Consider the following 25,509-nt stretch of genomic DNA (forward strand, 5'->3'; position numbering starts at 1 on the left):
GACTTGAGTGCTGTGGTGACCTCACGGAGAAAGACACATGTGAAATAAGTAAATTAGGACTGTACTATATTATCTGTGCGCCAGGTCTGTAGGTCAGCCCAGAGTAGAGGGTTGTCTATAGGTGGGCAGACTCAAGGCAAGGCTTGAACAAGGACAGGATTGAATCTCCTGTCTTTCTGTGCTGGAATGGGGTTAGAGCATTTGTGTACAACTTTTTTTTTTTTTTTTTTGGCTAGTAAAGGCAAAAATTGGAACCAATGTGATTTCTAGTCTTCACATCATTTTATTTCTTTTGCTTCTAAAGTCCTAGTGAGAAAATTATGCCCAGAAAGTTGGAGATATTTCCTTCCTGTGCTCAGATCTGGACTTATTCCATTTAATTTTATTTTATTTATTTATTTATTTATTTTTCGTAGTATGAGAAGGAAAAGAGCAAAATTTAGTCTGCATGTGGTTATATCCAAGAGAGTATGGTGCCATTCAGATTGGATATATATCTGTCAGAATTGGCACTGATACATGCTCAGTGTAAGAAACATGAAGGGTGAGAAGCTTGGATGCCGTTGCAGAATGGCAAAGCAGTGCCCAGAACAACACTGTTGACTCTGCCTTGTCATGGGAAGTCTGGCTGCTCTGTGTGCTTGATCCCAAGGCTTGGCAACTTGTGCTTTTCTCTCTACAAGTGCAAGACGTTAGGAATTCATTCTAATCCTTACAACTCCATGGCATTCAGGTTGGACATTAGGAAAAGCTTCTCAGAAAGAGTGGTCAGGCATTGGAACAGGCTGCCAAGGAGGTGATAGAGTCACATTCTCTGCAGGTAGTCAAGAACTGTGGGGATGTGGCAGTGAGAGATGTGGTTTGGTGGGCATGGTGGTGATGGGTTGATGGTTGGACTACATGATTTTGAAGGTCTTTTCCAACCTTAATGATTCTATGATTCTGTGATCAGAGGACGGGCTCATAGCTAAGACTGCAGCAGGTGATTTCTTGGCACTGACATTGTGGTTCTGTTGTCAGTGATGGTTTCCAAAATCCCAGCAGACTGCACAAATGTTATTGCTAAAATTCAGCTTTGTGTGTGTGTTGGTGAGTATGTGCATGCATACATGCAAGTGTTTTCAGCCAACAACACTTGCATCTTAGGTAGTTGAAAACTTCAAAATGCTGGTGTCTGCAGGTTTTGCAAGGGCATGTTCCAAAGCTAAATCTGATCCTGTAAGAATTGGCAACAGGAGCTGCAAGGTTGTTTGCATGACATTTAAAAGCTGAGTTGCCTCCACTGCTGTCTCCAAAGTCCAATGAAGGGCAAACTATGTAAACCCTGTTGTCCGGGCCTGAATGTTCACCTCAAACTTGAGCTGCACGCTAGAGCTGTCAAGGATTTTAGATCATACTTTTAGATATTTATTTCCCATTTTGAGTAAGGATTTTTAGGTTACCCTGAATCTGTTGCCTGGTACATGTTTGAGTTCATGATTGATGACGCGCAGCCAGGAAATTTAGAATAGTTTGAGTTGAAAGGGACTTTAAAGATCACCTAGTTCCAACCTCCCTATTGTGGGCAAGGACATCCATCATTAGACCATATTACATGAGTTCCCCTTTGTTTCTTACCTTCTCTTCCCTACTACTCCCTTTTTTAAAAAACGTTGGAATTTATTCCACTGATTGGCCTCAAAAGACGGTTGTGCATGTGAATGAATTTAAATAAATCCTAATTGCAAGCTCTGACCAATTTAATGGCTCTACAGCTTTATTTTGTATGGTTTCACCCTGCTGTATTCTCCATGCAACCCAAGGCAGCCTGATACGATGTTGCTTACTCAGAAGATACTGCTGGCTCCTTGCATAGCTCTGCAGATTCCTGTTTCAAGGCTGGTCAGCCATGGGAACCTTCCTTGTGTCTCCATTCACTCATCTGATACTGTATACCTTGGAGCTCTAACTTCCATCAGATTGTAGCAAACCAACCTCTAGATTTACCCCTTGCATTTAATGTGACCAGTGTGCAGGGGCAGGAAACTCAAAGCAATTCTCGCATTAGACCTTGAAATTCAAAACATGCTGTGGCCCTTTAAGACCACTTAAAATCCATGGGACACTGAGGGTTGAACTGTAAAATTGCAATTAAAATACACAATAACCATGTAGGCATGTGCTTCCTCTAAGACAGAGTTGTTAGAGCACATTAAAGAAATAGAAACCCCCAGTGTTCATTCATTTGCATTTAGATAGATATTTAAGCTAGTATTATTAATAATGGATTTTTGATTTATTAATCCCAGCCCCTCCAAGTGACTGTTAGATTCATGGGTGGCACCTCTCCATCTCTTTTCTCTTCCTCTTGCCCCCAACTCCACACATCATCAAGTATGAGGGGAGAAGATCAGAGACTAATTTCTGTTGTGTTCTGCGCTGCAAGTATGATTAATGAGCTTAGCACTGGCTGGGTAAATTGAAAGTTGAAATCAGAGAATGATTTGGGATTCTCTGGCTCTTCTCCAAGGGTTTTCATCTGAAGCAATTATTATCTGCTTAGGTCTGCTGAAGTTAAAATTCAGGCAGGATCTGGTCTCATGCTCCCTCTTTCTCTTGCTGGGATGGCATGAATGGAGTTGATGGATTTAATCATCTTAAGTGCTTTCTGGTTCTTGCACGTTGTCTGATTTTTATATTATTCCCCTTCCGCTTCCCCTTCCCCTTCCCCTTCCTCTTCCCCTTTTCTTTCAGTCATTGTTGTGTTTATAGTCCAGCGATCTCAATAATATGACAGTGCAAATGATTTTTCTGAAATTCCTATTTTCAGGATGGGATCTCTAATCTCTAGTCTACACAGTTCCGAGATATCCAAATTCCTGACTGTATGTCCTACAAAATTACAGGAAAACTTTTCACTGATGCATGCTACATGTACCATAAGGAGCAGGGCCCAGCATTGGCTGCATGGACTTTACCCTACTTGTTTAAAGCCTCTGATGCATTGGATAAAAAAGAAAAGCGTAATTGTTTTGTTTTTTGTTGTTGTTCTCTGTGCCTTCCAGGGTGTTAATGCAATTCCAGTCCTTGTGGTTACTCATTCATTTCTTTTGGAGGCCATGTAAAACGTGTGCATTTCTTCTAGAGAGGGTTTCTTTCTACAACATCCCATGTGGACTTTCACATTGGCCCATCACATCCATCTCCAAATAACTGCCCTTTTGAAAGACAGTTTGTTAACAGCAGGAAACAGCTTCCCTTTCCTTCTGCACACCACCTAGTGCATTCCTGGCCTTGCCGCAGCTGTAGATCAAATGAGAACACAGCTATAGTTGACAAAGATTGATGAATCTGCTTGAAAAAGATTAAAAGGAAAGTCTCTTACTGCCCTAAAGCCCCATAAGAAATCAATGCACTTCTTTCCTCTTTGGACCAATGCATGGTGTACTGTATATCTTACAGATTTTCTACCACAACACTGCAGCTGCAGGTACATCCTTCATGTGATCCTATGCAGGATGTCTATGCTGTGCTTTGCCATTACCTCTATTCCAGCTCTTTTAATTAATATCTTCAGTTTTAGCTCCAGCTGCAAATGCTGTCTTTCTTGGCTTCTCTTGTGGAGGGATTGAGGGAATGGCTATGGACAGAAGCAGCACAGTGCTACACAGGGACATGCTGGGTGGTTGATCTGAATTGCTGCTCAAGCCCATTAGTTCCTCTGTTTTAAACCCAGCTGAAAGTAGCTTTAATTCAGCCTAGCTGACTGCACCTTCAGTGTGCACTCAGTCACATTGAATTATAGCCCCAAGAGCCAGTTTTTAGCACTAAATGAGAGTGGTCATGGCAGGGCTTATGCAGTGAAACCAGGTCACGTCTCCAGTTCTCAAGGATTTGACTTCCTTGCTTGCTCAGGTAGATGAGTCCAGGGAGCAGGTGCTGGTGCTGCTGGAAGTATAGACCAGAATTGCTTCCAAGGGACTGCTTGGCCTTTGCTAAGCTACTCACCAGCAGTCACCATTGTCTGTGGGACTGGAAAAAGCAAGAGATGACTTTTTCTCTTTCATATCACAGGATGCAGAAGCTGAGCAGCACAGTACAGGGCTTCTGCTGCCTGCCAACAAAGCATGGTTTAATAAATCTTGACAGAAAGGAAAGAGAGGATTCAGAGGCTTTGAATCAAATGCTGCAGCTTTGCTTGCTATTGAAAGGGTCAGTAGTATGGACAGAATCAATTAATTCTGTTTATGGAACTGGCAGAAGACACACACTGAAGTCTGGAAGGCATTCCTGTTGGGAAGAGCCCTTGGGTTCAGCAGGACAAGTTGCAGCCTTGACCCAGTGCAGGATATGTGCTGTGATCCATGGTACCACATGGATCAGGACAGGGTTGCATTTTCCTTCCTTCATCCCTGCTTGCTCTCCTTATTTCCAACTGTTTGCTCTGAAGCTACAACATCCTAATGCAGATGGGAAAGAACAAGTTTAGCAGCCACATTTCCCTCTATGGCCACCTGGCAGGGAAACCTCAGGCTGCTGAGGGTGTCTGATGACACATGGTGGCAATCCAGCTTGTCCTCTCAGGTTGTGTGAAGCAGAAAAATGGGTGCTGGACCCATTCCCTGGCATATTTTTCCTGCATTTTATTCAGTGTTTGCCTGCACATCCCTTGTATGTGCTGAGAATGTAATAACCCAGCATAGGCAGCTGTCTGTGCTAATGGAGAGCTCTGATTCACAGCTCCAGACCTCTGAGTGCAGAGTAAAAAAGAAAACTTGAAGGCCATCGTTGGTGTACTCTACCTCCAATGACTCAATAACCAATGAGGTGCAGCTTTGAAGCATCTTCAAGGCAGACTCAGGTGTATGGAGGAGAGAAAAACGTCTATGGTGTCAGTATGTGAAAATTCAGAGCAGATTGCCTGTACCTCCATGCACTCTTTTGCTGGATTGATTTATTCTCCCTTTTATGAGTGCAAGAAGTCTTATCTAGATCCAGAGCAAGATGTTCCTCTCTCTAAACTTGTCTTTGGAGCATTGTTTCTCTTTCTTGGAAGCTAGAGTTTTATGCATGCAGGAACATGACATGGAAAAGTGTGGCATTGCTACAGCTATCTCAGGGCCAGGGTTGTTCAGAGCACAAGTGATCAGCTGTAGGTGGGAGCTCAAAAAAGTGTCCTCTCTGTCTCTGCTTAGAGCACAATAAAAAGTCTCCCTGTCAGACTTTCCTGCTCAGATTTATTGCAATACTGAGCCAAGTTCTGATGAACTTCTCAAGGTCTCTCATTTGTGATAAAATTCATGGACTGCTCAGCATGCAAGCCAGAAATCCAGTAATACACACCATCATCACAACTGTTTAAAACTGCTCAAATAATGGGGACTCCAGTTTTCTTTAAATCTATTGACTACCTTGTGCAAGTTTGGTCTCTATCAACTTGGCTAAAGAAAACCCTACTGAGTTGATATTTCTACTTTCTTATTCGTTTTGTGAAGCAACCACTAAAGAACAATATCACATATTCCAGAGCCCAAGTGATGGATTGTCCTGCAGTGGAGAAATGATGAGGGGACAATATTGTCACTTCCAGTCACAGATATCTTGCAGAGTTCTTGCTTTAATGGTGGGAGCCCATACGAAATGATCAAGGTGCAGAGAAAGATTTGTGCATCCATCTCATTGCTTAGAGATAGGTAGGATTGATGGATGCACTGGGAAATTGCTGAAAATTGGGACACTATGAATAAGGATAGGGAAAACTTGCCCCTTTTTAAAGAGGAGAAAAGGTTTTATTTGCATTTTCACCTGACTGTTTCTATACTGTACTGGGAGATAAAATGTTCTGCTAAAATACAGAAGCAAAAAGAGGACACTGTGCCTGGGATACAGCCTTCATCTAATGATGAACTTTCTGTATGTCTGGACAAATCAATGTAAGCTTTGTGCCTCAGTTTTCCATGAATCTATTGCACTAATAACATCTGACAGCTTTTGAAAATGTCATGAAATTTAGGAGTGAGGATCTCCATTAAGTGACAATAAATAGGGAAAATAAGCATTATCACTTATTACTGAGAATTGATTGTTCAAAAAGGGAGATTTGTGATTGAACAAATTTTCTCTATGTGAGATAAAGTCACATCATGTCAGCTTTGCCCATTGTGTGTTGGTTGCGTGAACAACAGCAAGTGAGGAAAGGTGAATTTTTTCCTTCATGAAGTAGAACAGGACCACACAGGCTCAGGGCAATTGCTGCAAGACCAAGCATGTGATTGTACAGGACACCTCCATGTCCAGGGAAATCTAAAGGTGGCCTCTCAGCCGTGTGGCAAAGCAGATTAGCAAACGCATGCAGGAGCCAGCCAGCTCTGTCAACCAGCTCGATACAGAGAGTGACAGCTTCTTCCACTGCAGGGAAAATCATCGTCTCGCATCTGATCTGCTGCTGGAGCTGGCAGAGCACATTGAGTCATAGGGCAGGTGGAACTAAGCTCCCCTGGAAGAATCTGAGCAAAGCCCACCTGCTGGCTACCCCCAGACCCCGTTCTGTGGGGCTGCTCTCCAGCTGCTTGTCCCCAAGTCCTTACAAATATCCAAGGTTGCCCCATCCCAGGTGCAGAAGTCAACACTTGCTCTTCTTATATGTGATACAGCTGGTGATTTCCCAGATTTTGTTAAAATCTCTCTGCAAAGCCTCTCTACTGTCATGAAAGTCAACAGTTCCTCCCAATTTAGTGTCATCAACAAGCTTACTTAGTATACCTTCAAGTCCTGAATCCAAGATATTGATGAATAGAACACTGATCTAGTGACTTCTTTAGTGATGGGCAATCCTACCCATGGCAAGGGCATTGGAACTGGATGATTTTTGAGGTCCCTTCTAACCCAAGCCATTCCATGATTCTGTGATTCTATCAAAACATTAAAGAGAATTGGCCCTAAAATGGAGCCTGGAAGGACAGGTTCTCTTCATGCTGACCAGTAGATTTACTGGAATTACTTTTAACCCTCTGTCAGGAGCTGGAGAAAGAATACTAACTGATGCAGCAAGGCCAAATGGTCCCATTAACCACTCTGGGCAGCAACATGGCATGTAATGATTTTCAGACTTGTCAAGGTTCTTTCTGATACTTTGACCCTTTAAATCATGTATATTAATCTTCTCAAACTGCCCTCTGCTTAAGGTGGTTTAATGTATGTAGGTAATGTTGATGTGATGGTTAATAAGGCAGAGAGTTGTTCCTTGACAGAGAGCTGCCAGAGAAGAAATTCACTCTTCACTGGAGCCTGGAGCCTTGCAGGAAGGCTCCAAGTATGACCCACCAAGAGCTAAGATCTTCCTAGGTTGAAATCTGCAGCTTTGAGGACAGTCTTCCTTGGTGTCCTCTTCTGTGATTGTATTGGAGGTTATGAACAAAAGTCAGCTTTGTCCCAAACTAGGAGATGCACTGGGGTCCAGAGAAGATCCAGGAGAGCTCTATTAGATTTTGATGTGGATATTATTGGTGGATATTATTGGTAGATATTAATGGTGATTTTAGGTCATGCACCCAATTTTAAGGAATGCTGAGCATCCTTCAAATGTAGGCAAGGCTTGTGAGCAAGGGCATTCTGAAGGGTTTTGCCTAGCAGTCTTCAGTGTAACCAATATACCAATATACATATAATATACATGTATATTTTTTGGTCTGATTGCAGCTTTAATACTGCCAGTACTGAGACTGGGGCACAAGTACAGCAGATGCTGTTGCAGGTCTTTGGGATGTCAACTGGAGTATATAAGCTTTCCATTTTCCAACAGGGCTGAATGAATGATGCAGCATTCTGTCATGGAAGTCAGGGGCTTTCCAGTCCACGTGTCCCATGCATGGGTCAAAACTGTTCCAGAAAATGTGTTGACAATTATGTGCCAAGGGTCTGTTTAGCAATGGTATCAACTAGAGCAGGAGCAAGGAAGAGTTCTGCAGTGCACATAGCTAAGAGGAGTTGGGTTCAATGATCCTTATGTGTCCCTTCCAACTTGGGATATTCTATGATTCTATAAAAATTCACATTCCTTCAAGGAAAAAAAAAAAAAAAAAAGTCTCATGGAGATGTCAGAAGCATGGTGATACAAGGAGAGCAGAAGGAGGTCTCTAATATTACTGTGAGATCTGGATACTAGCTGAGAAAATCAGCCTTCAGCTGCAAAGATACCTGGTGGGAAGGAATTTCGATACCCAAGGTATAAATTACACATCCCTGCACATGGGGAGTTAGCAATAGCATAGTGATGGGCAGGGCTGTAGCACATAGGGCTGTGGCTGTGTTACAACTAGAGCATTTTGCAGTCAGTTGCACTGATCAGTCCCAGCCGAGACTCTGCTGTTCATCCCCTTGACTCAGAGTGAGGAGGGAGATGAAATTTGCTTTGCTCGAGATAGAGGCAAAAGAAACTTGCTGCTCAGGTGTAGCACATGATGGAGCAGAGACCACCACACAGGAGACCCCCCATGCCCATGCAAGGAATTGGTGTGGAGAGGAAAGGGAGGTGCATCCCCTCAAATCGTCCTCAGGAGTATCACATTAATGGGACAACAGTTCTCTTGATTTTTTTTTTTTCATGCAGCTATAAGAAGAAATCCCCATCCACCCCTTTCTGCTGCTTTTCTGACCATTTAGGCATTGTTGTCTCAGAAACATTGTTACAAATGGTATCACAGCTTCCCAGTTCGTTTCCACCCAATTCATTCAGTTTACAAGTGCAAAAGATGCTTTTGTTAATTGCCAGCTCTTCCGGCTCCTCCTGGGATCTGGAAAGCAGCTGAAATTGCCCTGGCTGTTACATCCTCAGCAGCAGCAAAAAGCCACTGCTGCAGCCTGGGAAACAGGGCTTGCATGGCTCCTATTACTGTCACGCCTGAGTATTTCACAGCCTTCAGTGTGCTGCTATTGCAACTAGAGCTGAACAACAAAAAAAAAAACACCTCTTTTCTAGGTCACTTACAGTTCTGAAGTTTCTTGAACACTTGCGTTTACCCAGATTAATGTTTTAGGAGAGCACTGGTGAATGGAAAAGGCAGAAGAAAGGCAAGTGTCATTTTCTTTCTGAGGCTTTTGTGGTTGCAATGTCATCAAGATGCAGCAGAACTGACAGCAATTCTCAGAATGTTTCTGCTTCTCTGAGGCTGGAACCATGGGGGGGACCTGCTCTCAGGTCCCCTGAACACGGGACTTGCAAGCAGCACTTTTGTTCTCCTGGCCTCACTGGCAAGAAAGCTATCAGAAGACGTGGCCAGTTTGTGAGCAAGGTTACTTCACTCTGACATGGCTTGTCATCTCAGGAAAGAAAGAAGGATCAAACAGGAGGGCTGAGTTTGAGTTGTCACATCCACTGTACATTTCCTGCTCTATTGTGTTACCTGTGGGCAGTTGAAGGCTGGGACCAACAGCTTTGCTGCTTTGGCCACAGAACCACAGAATCATTAAAGTTGGAAAAGACCACTAAGATCATCTAGTCCAGCCATCAACCCATCACCACCATGCCCACTGAACCATGTCCCTCATGCCACATCTCCACGTTTCTTGAGGGACAGACACCATCACTTCCCTGAGCAGCCTGTTCCAATGCCTGACCTCTCTGTCTGAGAAGATAGTTTCCCTAATTTCCAACTGAACCTCACTTGGCATAACATAAAGCTTCTTTTTCTGTCACTGTTACCTGGGAGAAGAGGCTGACCCCTACCTCACTACAACCTCCCTTCAGGGAGCTGTAAGGGCAATAAGTTCTCCTCTATGCCTCCTCTTTTCCAGACTAAACAATCCCAGTTCCTTCAGTTGCTCCCCATAAATCTTATGCTCCAACCTCACAGCTTCATTGCCCTTCTCTGGACATGCTCCAGGATCTTGATGTTTTTCTTATAGTGAGGGTCCCAAAACTGAACACAGTACTCTAGGTTCTGCTTCACCAGTGCCAAATACAGAGGCATGATCATCTTCCTGCTGACTGCATTGCTTCTGATATAAGCAAGGATGGCCTTCTTGACTACCTGGACATGCTGCTTGCTCATGTTCAGCTGAGTGCTGACCAACACTTCCACATCTTTTTCCTCCACATAGCTTTCAATCATTCTGCCCAAAGCCTGTATCAACACATGGGTTTGTTGTGACCTAAGTGCTGGACTCAGTACTTGGTCTTGTTGAAGCTTGTACAACTGGCCTCAACCCACCGATCCAGCCTGTACTGCAGGGCCTTCCAGTCCTAACATTTTCCTCAACTCCACATTCAGTGTGTGCTGGAGACGTTGATTCACAAGCCAGCAGTGTTTGTAAGGTTTTAGGGTGGGTAGGAGGGAATACAGCAAGCTCACACCTGCATACATCTTAGTGCTGCCATTTCCAAGTTTTTTTTCCCATTAAGACCCCCTGATTTTGAAATCAAAATGTACTCATCAGCTCTATCCCAGCTACACACACATTGACACACCTTGGCTCTCCTGATCCTCTTTCCCCAAGTGGTTTTTTCTCCCAATGGAGCCAAAAACTTCCTTCTATGCAAAATTTCCATTGCTTACTCATAGAATCATAGAATTATTAAGGTTGGAAAAAGCCACTAAGATTACCTAGTCCAGGCATCAACCCATCACCCATGTCCACTAAACCATGTCCCTCAGTGCCATATTGCCAGTGCTCATTTGTTTCTCTACTCAGTATGCTCCCCTCTCCCCACTTTGTCAGCTAAGATTGGAAGCAGCAAAAGGAACCTTCCTTATTCCTTCTTTGCAATCGCAGATTGATGCCTCCTTCTTGAGACTCCTGGCTCCAGACACAAGCATGGTTATTGAAGGCAACGTCTGAGCAATGTGCATCTTTGCTGAGCCAGAGGAGAAAGATTTCCTAGGTTTTGCACTTCATCTGTGGTGGTGATACTAGCTGGCTTTTTCCCATGTTCTTTTCCTCCCTTATGACAAAAATGTCCTTGGAAAGCTGAGTATTATCCTATTATCACCTGAAAACCTGGGATCATAGAATCACAGAATCATTTGAGTTGGAAGGGACACTTAAAGGCCATCCAGTCCAGCTCCCCTGCAATGAACAGGGACACCTATAGCTAGATCAGGTTGCCCAGAGCTCCATCCAGCCTGACACTGAATGTCTCCAGGGATGGCTGCATCCATCACCTCACTGGGCAACCCGTTCCAGTGCCTCAACATCCTTAATGTAAAAATCTTTTGTCTTACAGCCAGTCTTATCTCTGCTCTTTTAGTTTGAAACCCTTTCCCCTTGTCCTATCACAACATACCCTGAAAAAGAGTCTATCTCTCCTATAGCCTTATAATATCTTAAAGAAGATACTGGCAGGCTTGCTATCAGATCTCAGTAAGTGTCACAGTAGGAAAAAGTTGGGGATTTCTGAGTTTCCCAGCTTGAGATGCACATACCCTGTCCTGCTCTCTCCTTAGCTGAGCCTCACAAATCAGTGCCTTGATAGCAGGAACTGGTTTGCACTCCACAAGGACGTTGCAGTGCCCAAGGAATCCGCACAGGTCTGCGGGAGGTGCAGAAGGTTTTGGTACTCAGCTTGCCAAGGGAGAAAACAGTGACAGATGAGTTTGGCACTGCTGTATGTATATATTAGAGTGTATTTTCAGGCAGTTTGGAGTGGAAGAAAGGACACTTCACCCCTAATATTGTTCCTTCTTCTGCGTGATTTCTGCAATAAAGATCATGCCTGATACTGCAAACTACGGGTAGGACATCTTTCAGTATAAATTGCTGTAACCAACATGGCCATCATTTGTGCTGCCTTATAATTGGCAGGTATTTAATTAGGTAAGGAGTATTTCCGCGTCCTGCTGCTAAGTGGGAAGTCATAACCTCCCCTTCGGGTGAACACACTCTGAGTCCTCCAAAGCCTATTAGTGCAATGCAGCTTCATTTCAGCAGACAAAAGCAGTGCAAATTTGCACAGATGCTGCAACAGCTGTCTGGTTTGGACAAGCAGGATGACTGGGAGCAGGGGTGCTGCTGGAGGTGCGAGATCAAATACACTGTCTGGGTTTCTTGGAGAGCACTCTGTCCTTTGCTTTGCCCAGATGTACAGAGATAAGGGAGGAGGGAGGAGAGAGCTTAATGGAGAAATGGTGCTGGGAGCTGAGAGGTTTCCACCAGCCTGCATATCTGAAAGCCATTTTCATTATCAGAGAGTGGCTTTAAAAGGTTTCGATAGCAATCCCTCTTTGCACAAGGAGCTGGCAGAATGTTTGGTTACCAGCAGAGCTTTGGTTAAGTACATTTTCAGCAGCAAAGCTGGGAAACAAGTGCCCCTCCTCCCCTGTGACCTGCTTTCCCGAGAAAAGCACAAGCATAGCCATGCTGCTTTGCTCAGCACCTGCTCTATTCCCGCTCTTTGCAAATGCTTTTCTCGCCACCACATTCATCTGGTGGAGAGAAAGCAGGAATTAGAGCAGCCCTGACAACAGCCATGCTGACCAAGTAAAACAGACCCGTTGGATTTGCAGCAGTGGGGAAAATCTTCCAGCAGGAAAGCCTTTGCCAGTTTTGCAGGTCTGCAGCCTCCTGCCAGGCTTGTAGCATGGTGGAGAAGTTTGTTCTCTATTTCCACCATGATCCTCAGCCCTACTGACCATGGCTTTCTGCATCCCTGCATCCCCACTGCTGCCATGCGTGTCAAATTGTGGTGAAGTACTGTTCCCAGCAGCATATCTCAGGGCTCAGTCAATGAATCCCTCTCTTTCTCTGCTCACTGCTCTTTTCCCAGCTGAGCATTTCAGGGACTCGCCCTGTATCCCCTATTGATCTGGGTCCTGCCCCCACAGGAGCTGTTGGCACTGACCCTCAGCCAGAAACCATCAGATCAGCACCCAAGGGAGCTGGGTTACTCAGAGAGAGAGGGCAATGTGATCGTAATCATCAGCATTTATTTATTAGCATTTATTAGTACATCAGCCTCCTCGCTGCATTAGCATCATCTTTATTTCCCAGAGGTTTCCTCCTCTGCTGCTAATGTAAATCCAAAGCAAACCCTCTTGTAAATTCATGTATACACCCACGTAAGTTGAGGCAGAAATTACACCGCTCCCACCAGGGTGGATTTTTTTATGTTTTGCTTTACATTTTCCTTATCCTCACTCCCCCCAAAAAACCTGTAACAACCTGGCGTGTAATGTGACAGGACATCCATAGCAGCTATAGGCACAGAATAATGATGAGCAGCGATGCAGCACTCCTAAACCAGGATCCAAATGACCTTCAGGAACGGGCAGCTGCCGCTTTCCAAAATGTGAATGGGGAACAAGGGACGCACTCCAAGCATTCAAGGGGCTGTCACCTCCGCTTCTCTCGGCTGCTCAGCTTCCATGAAATGCTCATTTTGCAGAGTACAGAGGAAAAGGAGGCCAAAGAGAAAGGAGGGAGCAAAAGAAAAGCGCTGGCAGAGAAAAAAAAGTGCAGCGAGCTGAACCTGCACAATCTCAACCTTATCCTTGTGTGAATGAGTGCCTTTCGCTATCACCTGGCGTTTTGAACTCCTAATTGCACCTCGGGGCTGATTCACTGCAGCTCTTTGTTTTGATTTTGGTGTTTCCCTGAGGTTCTGACCAATTGTTCCAGCAAGGCTCAAAGCTCTGCGTCTGCCCAAGAAGCAGGGTTGTATTGGAACAGACAGGGCAACACTGATAGAATTAACCTCACTGTGGTCTGTACGGCCATGAAGCATTCTGCATTGCCTACAAGGACCTTATTAGGATGTTTGAAAGAAACGATGAAAACCCTTCAGTGTATTAAGAGGTTCACTCTTTGACCCTTCATTCCCTCCACCTCTATCTTTACTCTCATACAAACAGGTCATAGGTGCTCCACTCCAAAATGTGAGCTGCTTGTGCTAGGAGGAGGTGGCAAAGCACAAATGACCTTTTTTTCTGGCAATCCCAGAGCAGCGCTGTGAAATGGTGCAAACACTTAATGTGCTGTGATGGGACCTGTATCTTCCATGCCCAGCAGCTGAGCCGGAGGGTGTCCTGTCTCACCTGCTTACAATTTGATGAGGATGCTGGCTGAGCTCCCTCATGTTTTGCTTCAAAAAGAGCAAGTGGGAAAGGTGCACTTCCACCTCAAGCTCATCCACTGTTCTTTTGGAGGTATTGGGTGTAGAACTAAGAAAAACTCAGTGAACAGACAGCCCCAAAGGGCTCAGCACCCCCCTAGATTCTTAATCATTTCAAGATACCATTTCAAACTTCCAATACCATTTCAAAATACTGATATTATTTCAAAATACCAGTAATGTTTCAAAATACCGGTATCATTTCAAAATATTTGCACCATGCTGGGCTCTTTTCAGAGGACTTCTCACACTCCTTCCCTTTCACCTAAGATAGCAAGGACTTTCTCTTTTTTAGCTTGCTTCCCTTTGCTTTGCTGTTAATTCCCATTTCTTAGCTGGAAACAGTGCAGTGAAGCTATCCAGACTTCTCAGGTCCAGATGTATTTGTTACCGTGATCCAGTTGGATCTGTGAGGACTTTATTCCCAGGAGATTTGTGTGGGTTTTGCTAAGTGAATTGAAGTAATTTGTACCTTTAAAAGACTGCATTTCTCTCTTGGTTACAGTTAATCTTTAATCCGGCATCTTCATCTTTGCCTGCAGCACCTTAATTTGGCATCTTGATTTAATTTCTTTTACCGTCTGCTACCTCCTCCTATTCCCAGCCCCTCTGTCATCTGCCTGATTTATTTTTCTTTGTCTCTTTATCCACTAGCCCTGCACTCAGCCATTAAAATGTTCTGATTTAGGCTTCTAAAAAGCAGCATACCCGGGGGCTACATGTTTGTGGCCAAAGAGTCATCCTGGCTCTGGGGCATCCTGTACTCTTTGAGTCAGAGCTGGGACTTCTGCAGCAGTATTTGTTGGTGGTTTGCAAGGTGCTGTGTACAGGTAGACAATGTATTTTTTGTTTCTCCATCACTGATTTTGCTACAAAAAAAAAAAAAAAAGTGGGGAGAGTGGCAAGTTTGTTAGGATCATTTTGGAGAAGTGGAGGCTGATAAACAGGCAGCACAAGTGGCAGGGATGTGTACCAGAATTGGCATTTGCAGGCTCTATGTTTAGAGCAAATAATGCACTTTCATATTCCTCTATTCTTTCAGTTGCATTCAGCAGAGCAATGTTAGAAATCCCCAACTGGACAAACAGTTGTTTGAAGAGGCAAATCTGCTGCCCTGTCGTTTCCGTGGTCTGGTGTGAGCAGCCATGGGATGATGGCTGTGTACATCTTCCCATGCATGTCCAGCATCCTTTTGTTCTCTTGTGCTGTGGCTGAGGGCTTGGAGGGAGCTTTGAGTTCTTTTGGGCTCCATTTTTCATCTATGAAGAAGTCAAGAAGTATTTGGACTATAATCTCAAACACAGGGTTTGAATTTGGGGTGGTCCAATGTGGAGCCAGGAGATGGATTTAATGATCCTCGTGGATCTCTCCCAACTAAGGTTATTCTATGATTCTATTATAAATGCTGAGCTGTAAGCAGGACAAAGATTCTGTTTCTGAGACATCCTGACCATACATGGATGGGATGTGATATGTCTTGCCAGGTGCTTTGTATTGCTTTCACTCCCTTTAAACTGAAGGCATTTATACATACTTGACTAGCCAAAGGGAGTGTTTCCAGCTTGTTAACTGCTGGCTGCAATGTCTTACAATTATTTTGGCATCTGGCAGTCTCAAAAAGCATTTACTACCTTGTTTTTCCATTTTTGCTAAGCCTCCTTTCCTCTGAGACTTGATTGTGGGACCGTAGTGTCCAGGTGTATGTGCACTTTAATGCACCTGGTTCCTCTAAGGATTTCCCCTGAAATGCTTTCAGCACATATGACAAGGCTGCTGCTTATCACTTGGTGTGCTGCATCTGATTCTTCCTAGCATAATGGGACCAACTGCATAACCAGCCACAAGTCTTTAATGTGATGGGCTTTCCGTGGTAATTGAGAAATTACAGCTGGAAAGCTGATATGAAAGCTGAGAGAGTAAGCTGAACACTTTGGAGTCTAACTGGAACATACACTACACATGTTTGGTAATCCAGAGAATTTCAGGAGGAACATGCACGAACGTACAACCCATTCAGTCTTACCCACTGTTTTTGTTTTGCAAGACCTGCCAAAGCATTTTGAGTGGGCTCTGAGCAACCTGATCTAACTGTAGATGTCCTTCATTTCAGAGGAGTTGAACTAGATGACCTTTAAGGGTCCCTTCCTTACTTCCAACTCAAACGATTCTATGATTCTTTGATTTTCACTCAAGTGCTCTAATCAAAGCCATCAAAAGAGAGAAGTGTCCTGCAAAACGTGGAACAGCAGATGTGATTGTCATGTGGAGTAGGAAAAAAACAGACATATCACTGATTTCACCTTTTCATTTTTTTGTAGAGATGTCTTACACACTAATGAGACCATCCAGCTTATGGCTCATCTTTCCATTCTGCTGTTGTCTCAGTGGTACACTTGTCTCCACTCAATACTGTCAACTTCAGAACATCTGATGCTCTGTTTATTATACTTGGAGAAGGAGAAGGGAAAATGCTTTCAAGCTAAAAGAGGGGAGATTTGGACTGGATATAAGAAATAAAGTTTTTTATGATAAGAACAGTGAAGCACTGGAACATGTTGCCCAGAGAGGTGATGCATGCCCCCCACCATGGAAACATTTAAGACCAGGCTGGATGGGGCTCTGAGCAAATCTAGCTGTAGGTGTCCCTGTTCATTTCAGGGGAGTTGGACTAGTTGACCTTTGAAGGTCCCTTCCAACTCAAACAGTGCTATGATTCTATCCTTTCACAGTGCCTTGTGTTCTCATCTTTGTCCAAAGATGATCGTGATACATAATGGACTATTGCTCTGATATTCTGGTGTAGCAGGAGAGCTCAAATGGGACAACTTTGCTCAAAAATAAGGTTAGGAGGTATGGCCTGGGCTTGTAGCTTTGGGTAGCAATAATAAGTTTAAGAGCACAGGCTAAAGTCTCAGAGGGATAAATCACTGATCTAGTGTGGAAAGTAGTTCAAGGTCATCTTGTGCAGTTACTGACAGGTGAGCTAACCTGATGAAGCCAAAGCTTGCAGAGTAGAGAAATCTGAAAATGATTTTTCTTCTTTCTTAAAGCCATGAAGTCATGGGATTATAGGGAGCTGTAGGCTTTTCTGTTTCTATTTCACACAGTTCTGTAGAGGAGTTGGAAGAAGTCATCCTTTTAAAGGAGAAAATCCGCAAGACAAAAAGACTTCAAATATGCTACATAAAAAACACCCTCGTGGTACTTCAAGCCATGTTCCTAATGTGAGTTTGCCTGTGAAGGGATCTGATCTGCTGTTTACTAAGCAGCACTTGAACAGGGGTCTGGAATGAATATTTCCTCAGGTTTGATCAGCAGGAGCTTATTGAAGTCTGCAACATGAATACTGTGGCACCTGACAGGGATTTTCACTTTTGTTTAAAGAATAAAGACACTGGCAGTGTACTTGGTTTCTTCATTTCCTCTTTATTGTAGTTCACAGTATTGACCTTAACGACCTGAAGTTGCATCAGGGAAGATTCAGGTGGCTATTAGAAAAAAAATTCCTAATAGAAAGAGTAGTGAGGCGTTGGAGCAGACTGTCCAGGGAGGTGGTAGAGTCTCTGTCCCTGGAACTGTTCAAGAAAAGGGTAAATGGGGCTTTGAGGAATATGATTTAATGGGCATGATGGTGATGAGTTGGGAGTTGGATTATGATTGTGGCATGTGCTAAGAATTGCTCAGTGGCTTAGTGGGTAGGACACATGGGCATAGTGGTCCTTCTGGGGGGGTCTGTCCTGTGGCTGCCTTTGGCAGGGATATTTAGCAAGGAAGTTGTAATCATAGAATCACAGAATGGCTTGGGTTGGAAAGGATCTCAAGGATCATCAAGATTCAAATCTCCCCTGTAATGACAGGGAATGGACTCAGTGTTTAAGTTCCCCTATCCCATCCCACCCATTCACATCTACAGAAAAGGGTCTTTGCAAAACAATCATAGAATCACAGTATTATTTGAGTTGGAAGGGACCTTCAAAGGTTATCTAGTCCAACTCCCCTGCAATGTACAGGGACACCTACAGCTCGATCAGATTGCTCAGAGCCCTATCCAACCTGACACTGAATGTCTCCAGGGATGGGGCATCCACCACCTCTGGGCAACCTATTCCAGTGCCTCACCACCCTTATTATAAAAAATGTCTTTCTTATGTCCAATCTAAATCTCCTCTCTTTTAGTTTGAAACCATTTCCTCTTGTCGTATCACAACACACCCTGAGAAAGAGTCCAAACCCTTCTTTCTTATAGCCCCCCTTTAAATGCGCATGATGCAGATTTCAGCTGTGAAACATGATGTCTGCCTTTCAGTCCTTCTGGAGCTGTGGAGCAGGAATGTGAAGGGGGGGGGGAGTGCTCATTAATTATCAGCCACATGCTCTGGATTTTAAATGGCAGTCCAAAGCCCAGGAGGCGACTGATGTTAGGAAGTGCAGAGCTTCCTCTCCAGTGGGATGGTGTGGCCTTCTGATGAGAGTCATTACAGCTCAGCATCAGCTGTATTTATGGTGCTTGAAAAGATTATCTCCAGATAATCTTACGGCTATTTAGCCAGCCATATGCTTTATTTCAATGATAATATGTATTTCTTTGTGCGTTTTAACATTGTTTATGTTAATTAAGGTTTCAGACTGGATGCTGCATATGGACTTTTTCTTTTTTTTCTAGGGCTAATTTGTAGATAGTAAGTAACCCTATCCCCTGCAAAATGTTCCAATTCAGTTAGCCATGATTATGAATTCACAGCTGGGAGAAGGCTTTGCTTTTAACCTCCTTGCAAATTTCTCTTCCTGTCCCTTTCTCCCTCTCCAATAAAAAGAAAAGAACCTGGAGAAAATCTCAAAGATTGCGTGTCTCCCATAGGTCCTAAATCCTTTCTCAAATCATTGCTCTCTTTATTTTGCTTGTGTCAATTCTGAAGTAAATCAGCTGAAACCACTTGGGGTTATGGGCCTTTGGAAAAAAATAAATTAGTATTTCTACTCTGGTTTAATTTTCCTTACATCATGCAACTGGATCAATAGTTTCTTCCTTCTTCCTTCCCTTCCCTTCCCTTCCCTTCCCTTCCCTTCCCTTCCCTTCCCATTTTTTTTCCTTTTTTTTTTTTTAGGAATTTATTTTAAAATAGTTGCTAATCTGATTATTGATTGTTTCTTACTGGCAGAGAGTTGTTTTGTGCAGTACCAGGTTTGTGCTATTGAAGTGGCAAGAAGTGCCAAGCAAAACTCATAAGGATTTGAAGGCAGAGAGATTTCAGCAGCTGAGCATGAGTTAATACCATCCCCATCTCCTGGGGCTTGTTTCCAAGAAGATGAAGAGCCCCTGGGTTCAACAAAAGCATTTCATTTGGGGCCATATTTGATACAGCTACCAGGTGCAACTTAGGGGGTTGCCCTATAAATGCAGCATCTTCACTTCCTTCAGTGAACAACATTTTGGCAGGAGGCACTCAGCTGACATGGGTTTTAGAGGGAAAACAGATCTATCATGGTGGTTAAGTGGAGGAATGATAAGTGAAAAAAAAATATGTATACATAAATATATGTACATCTTGGTTTTCTCTGCTAGGTATTTCTACATGTAAATGTAGATGGAGAAAGAACTTCTTCCACTTTAGTTTAACAGTGACTTTGGAAAGTTGCTTTTTCTACCTTTCAGTGAAGCAAACAAGGAGCCCAGACAGAAGGTGTATGGATGTGTCTGTTGACTGGGAGTCAACATTGCTTGGTGGTTTGAGGAGTGACTGCTTATTGAAAATACCAACTTGACTCTATCCTTTGTAGTCCTCAATTTACTTACAGGTGATATGAGGCTGATGCCCCATCCCTGGGGGTATACAAGGCCAGGTTGTACTGGGCCCTGGGCAGACTGATCTAGTGCCCCATTTAGTAGTGGAAACCATGCCCATGGAAGCAGTGGTGGAACTATGTGCTCTTTGAGGTCCCTTCTATCCCAAGCCATTATATGATTCTGATATGACCCTTGATTTCTTTGAAACGAGTGCAGGAAAATGCTGGATAACCAGGTATTGTATTGGAACTTCAGTTTTCAGACAGATTTCTGTGTTGTCGTCAGGAGGGTTACACAGACAGTGCCAAAGAGGTAAAGCCCTCTAATTTCAGAAACATGTTTTTTCTAGGAGGATAGGTTCTACTCCAGCAAAACTGGACTGACTTGTACGTTGTAGTCCATGTTTTGCTTGAAGTTTAATTTATTTCTGCTTTTTCCTATGGGGCGTGAGAACCTTTTACAACTCTTTTAGCAGCCAATCAAAGATACAGATATATATATATATATTTAAAAAAAAAAAAAAAAAAAAAAAAAAAAAAGAAAGGTACAAAGCTTTTCATGTCCCTTCTTCCTGGAATCCATCCACTTTGTAATCCAGCCCTGAGGTCCTGCAGAAACTATGACTAAGATACAGTTGCCGCAGCAAAATGATTGTACATTCTTGTCCCAAGCTATTGTACAGAGCCAAAGTGCTTGAAATGCGCTCTGGGGCAGCTTTTGGCTGGAAATGAAAATTGCTTTTGGGAATCCCACAAAACGGATTAACTTTGACTTCATCTCTGGTTCTCCAAATTAATAATCTGCCAGCTGGATCCATGCCAAGCACTTGCATGACCTGCTTGGTTATCAAGGGGGGAAATGGCCCATGCGAGGCAGGAAGTAATGGAGGATCACCGAGGTTGGAAAAAACCTGTGGAGATCCTTTATATTATTTATGTCTAAAATGCATCCCCCATTTTTGAAGCTTCTTTCTGTTCCATTCCTCTTCCCCTAACAAAGGCTCTTCATTTGTGCAAATTCCTATTCAGAAAAGTGACTCTATTTAAGAAAGTCCTTAAGCACGTGCTTAGCTACTGTTTAAATCTACAAGATGGGGCTTAATTGCTTTTTCCCATCAAGTGCTCAAAGAACATTCATAGCCATGTTGTAACATATGGTAAAACATTTCTTGTGGAACTTCACTGGAATTATACAAGAGATAAATCTGACCACTGACATGAGAGACAGAACAAACTTGTCAGGTTTCCTGCTAACCTTTCCAGTAGAAGGTTTTTTTTCATGCCAGTCTGGTTTGGGGATTTCTACAATCCGTCTTTGGCTGGCTCATAATCAGTCTGACTATACCATACTCTAATATTCTGCCCACATTTTCCCTTTAGTACAATTCCTCTTTCTTTCCTCTCCTCTTGAGACTGCCTGGAAATAATTCTGCTTCCTTATTAGTGTACCTGGATTCAATATTTGTGAATAACTCAAATCCTGCTCCTTTTCTTTACCACTGAGCTGTGAGTAGGGGTTTTCCATTACAAGCCCTGTGTACTTTTCTGCAGAATAAAAGGTTTTGCTGAGAAAATAAAGGCTCAGTGCTGATCTATAGATGAAACCTGTACACACAGGCTCTCAAATGCAAACACACACATGAACTCCCTTTAAGGACCTGTTCATTGCAATCCCATTTTCTCCTCCTGCTTTTAATCAGGATCATAATGAAGGTGTTTTGCATGCAGCTATAGTATCTCCTTGAACAGATCCCAGTGAAAGTCTTTGTATCACAAAATTCAGTGATCAAACCTCTTAAGATTTGAAATCTGCCTTGAACTATGAGGCTTTCACTACTATTTGTCAGCTGATCCTACACACCCTTGTCTGCGCAGAACTCTGCCTGAATCCCAAAAGTCCCGAAGATCCCAAAACTCCTTCAGGCATTATTTCCTGGGCAGTGGAGAGATCCCATTAGTATCTCTCAGTGGCACATGATATACCAAACACAGCAAATCTTGATGAACAGGCTCAATCATTTGGTAGCTATTACTGGACTAGATGATCCTGGTACTCATTTCTAACCTTAATGTTCCTATGATTCTATGGTTGGAACACTCCAAAATCACACAGTCATTGTGCATGTGATTTTAGTGCAGATGTGATTTCGAAGCCTTCCAGTTGCAACTGAATAATGTATTTTTAGGACTTGGTTGGTAACCATATGTACCTTACAGTCATCGAAGTTGGAAAAGACCATTAAGATCTTCTCTCCAGCCATCAACCCATCACCACCATGCTCACTAAACCTTATCTCTCAGTGCCACATTTACGCATGTCTTGAACACCTCCTGTGATGGTGAGTCACCTCCTCCCTGGGCAGACTGTTCCAATGCATTATCACCCTTTCTGAGACAAGTATTTTCCTACATGGGATTTTTCCTGTATTTTGAGTCCCATATGGACTGGAAATTTCTTTCAAAATAAAGAAGCTAGGCTAATGAAGGTTTATAATGTCATGCTCACACTGGGATTACAGTAATAGTGGCACCTTGCATGGATGCCATAAGTGAAGTGTTCAATAGGTCTTTAGATTAGGTAACCTTTTGCTCTTGAAATGGTACAATGTCCAAGAAGCCCATTGCTCAGCACTCTGAAGACATTCCTCTTGCCATGTCATAGCACGTACACAGTGAAAATAGGGTGGTGATACTCCTAGCATGTTCTGCTAACAGCAAATAAGTTTCCCTAGCCTACCTGTGAGCTACAGCCCTAATGGGCATGAAGATATTCATACCAAAAAAGGACTGCAAGTCTAAGGAAATAGGTAATAAAGCAGATTCACAAAGAGAAAGAGAAAAATACGAGTTCTTCTTCCGAGAAATTTAAAATCAGAGGGATGGATACAATATCCTCTTTGGATCACCCAGCACTTGTTTTTTTGTAATAATCAATTAATAATCACAGGTAGTAATGATGGCCGGATTCATTTTCTATTAAATGGCATAGTTGGATTTGTTTTGAGATGATTTACACCAAGTCTCTGACTCAGCATGTCCCGCAGCACCCATCATTTATGTGATTTATTGTAAAGTGAGAAAAACTACATGGCTTTGATCCAATTGATTTCTTTGAATGCAATGGGATAAATAAGCAGGCATCAGAACAAATCTTACAAGAACAAGGGGCTGATAGTGTTGATTTTTTCATTTGTTTGTTGTTGGTTGTTTTTGTTATGCTGTTTTTTAATATTTTTCTTGGCCTGGATGTCACTCTGTGCTCTCTCTGAGCATCAAGAAATGAAGATCAGACCATGCCAAATGTGGCTTTGGCTTTGGACAGACTTTATTTCAATATTGCACTCATTGCTGAGCTGTCAGCTTTACTGCCACAAGAATGTGAGACTGGGCACAGCATCTAGGGAGAGTTATTTGTTTTCTGATACCTTCCCTGGGGTTTCCCATTTTAGTAGGCTTTCTGATTACTTTTTCTTTGTTTTCTTTGCCTTTTTGGATGAGGTTACTTTGGTTGATGCGTGGCCCAGATCTGTCCTACTCTACTCTGAAAGCTGGTAAATGAGCAAATCTGGGTTTGAGGATTGAAAGCGATGTAAAGGCAATTGTATCCACACTTTATAGTCTCAAGTTGCTTGGGGCATGGGGCGTTATGTATGTGTCAATGTACACATACACAGTGCTTTGAGAATGATAGCTTTAAATGCACATATCTGTTGTGGAGGACTGTTTAAATGGAAAAATTTACAGATAATTAGGAGCCCTTTGAAGAACCATAAGTGAAAAGAAAATTGCCACAGCATTAAGAAACACACATAAACAAAGCAAACAAAATAGTAAAAAAAGAGAGCAAAGAGAAACAAGCCAATAACTACATAAACAGCAGTCTGTTTTAGAGGAAAAGTAAAAACTGTTGTAAGGATAGGGAGAAAGGACAAATTGATAGCAAGCAGTACAAATTAAAAGCTTGAGGGAGATAAGAGAAGAAAAAAAAGTAGGAATTTTATAGTTCAGGATTGTTAAAGTGAGTAAAAAAGGAAAATTTAGTGTATGCTAAACCAAAATAAATTCTAATGGTAATGGTCTGCTACTAGTTCAAAATGACAGATTTATTTATAATAATGCAGAAATTTCAATAAATGTCTATATTCTATAATTGGAAGAGAGCCTAGTTACTTAATCCACAACCCAAGCTAATGAAATACTTTTCATTACACCAGCTGCTAGAAACAATGCCATACATCATCTAATAAAGTAAGACATTTTTAAGAGATACAAGTCTGAGCAATTTTGCATGCAAGAGTTTTTAAAAGAGCAGGGTAAGGCTAATTGGAGATCATTGTTCTTCACTAAGAGAAGAGTGGAAGTTCCCTAAGTATGCTGAGAACCATGTGTCCTCATTCCAAAGCCATCAGCCTCACATCTGTCTTAGGCACCATAACTCACCATCTGATCGAGGATCCAAAAATGAGGGGATTGTGGGTAACACCGTGATTATAATTGAATAATATCATACTCCTTAAAACAGAAGCATTAATGGAAATCAACTTACGGAAAATACATTTTGTCAAGCTAAATTAGTACTTTGTATGAGAATACATAACTGCTTGATAAAGTCTCAGCATTTGTCATTAATTTTACGCGTCATAAATAAGGCATTTTTCTTGATGACAGTGGATAAACAGAACAACTGGTTAGCACAGTTCTTGGAAATAAAAGTGATGCATATGGAGGAGAATGCAGAAGTTATATTCCCTCTGAGATTAGCCTTGGATCAGTCAGTCCCTTCTAAGGGAGTAGGTGAAGTGATGCAGAGCTGTTGGAGAGGGTCCAGAGGAAATCCACAAAGATGCTCAGAGGACTGGAGCACCACTCCAATGAAGACAAGTTGAGGGAGTTGGGCTTGTTCAGCCTGGAAGCTCCAGGGATAAGGCACTGAGGCCTTCCAGTATTTGAAGGGAGCTTACAATAAGGAAGGGGAATTAATTTTTACCTGGTCTGATAGTGATAGGACGAGGGGGAACAGCTTGAAACTAAAAGAGGGGACATTTAGATTAGATATGAGGTGGAAATTCTTTACTCAGAGAGTGGTGAGTCACTGGCAAAGGTTGCCAAGAGAAGCTGTGGATTCTCCATCTCTGGAGGTGTTCAAGGCCAGGTTGGATGGAGCCTTGGGTAAGCCAGCACCATACCCATGGGGAGAGAGCTTGGGGGGGATTGGAACTCGATGATTTTTAGGATCCCCTCCAACCTAAGCTGTTATATGATTATATGATTCCATGTACTTCAGAAGATGCGTGGAAGAAACCAAAGATTGATGCCTGATCCTGAAAAACCTCAAGACACATTGTGAATTAGTGCAGTGTGGAGCTGACTTATCTAGGAAAGACAGATCCCATCAGCTGGATGGACAAGCAGTAGAATTCAGCTATTTAGGAACGATTGCACAGGTGGAAGAAAAACTGTTTTGATTGTGTGTAACTGATAGAATCATAGAATCATTAAGGTTGGAAACAGTACTGAGATCAGCTAGTCCAACCATCAACCCATCACCACCATGCCCACTAAACCATGTCCCTTGGTATCAATCTTTTTAAACACCTTCAGGGATGGTGACTCCACCACCTCCCTGGGAGCCTGTTCCAATG

General features: G+C 42.8%; 1 protein-coding gene across 2 annotated transcripts in view; it reads left to right on the top strand.

Moving 5' to 3' along the window:
- ADGRB1 (adhesion G protein-coupled receptor B1) overlaps window positions 1–25,509 on the top strand; it is a 198,265-nt gene that overhangs the window by 84,254 nt on the left and 88,502 nt on the right. The window contains exon 18 of one of the 2 annotated variants that reach the window (XM_042870068.1): window positions 11,025–11,044. The exons of the other annotated variant lie outside the window; for it this stretch is intronic. Within the exon in view, the coding sequence (XP_042726002.1) occupies window positions 11,025–11,044 (20 nt within the window). The remainder of the gene's footprint in view (window positions 1–11,024; window positions 11,045–25,509) is intronic. 2 annotated transcript variants of the gene reach the window in all.

The sequence above is a fragment of the Lagopus leucura genome, unplaced genomic scaffold, assembly GCF_019238085.1.
Source record: "Lagopus leucura isolate 7727_CA_CO unplaced genomic scaffold, USGS_WTPT01 Super-Scaffold_100002, whole genome shotgun sequence".
In the NCBI taxonomy this organism is placed as follows: Eukaryota; Metazoa; Chordata; class Aves; order Galliformes; family Phasianidae; genus Lagopus; species Lagopus leucura.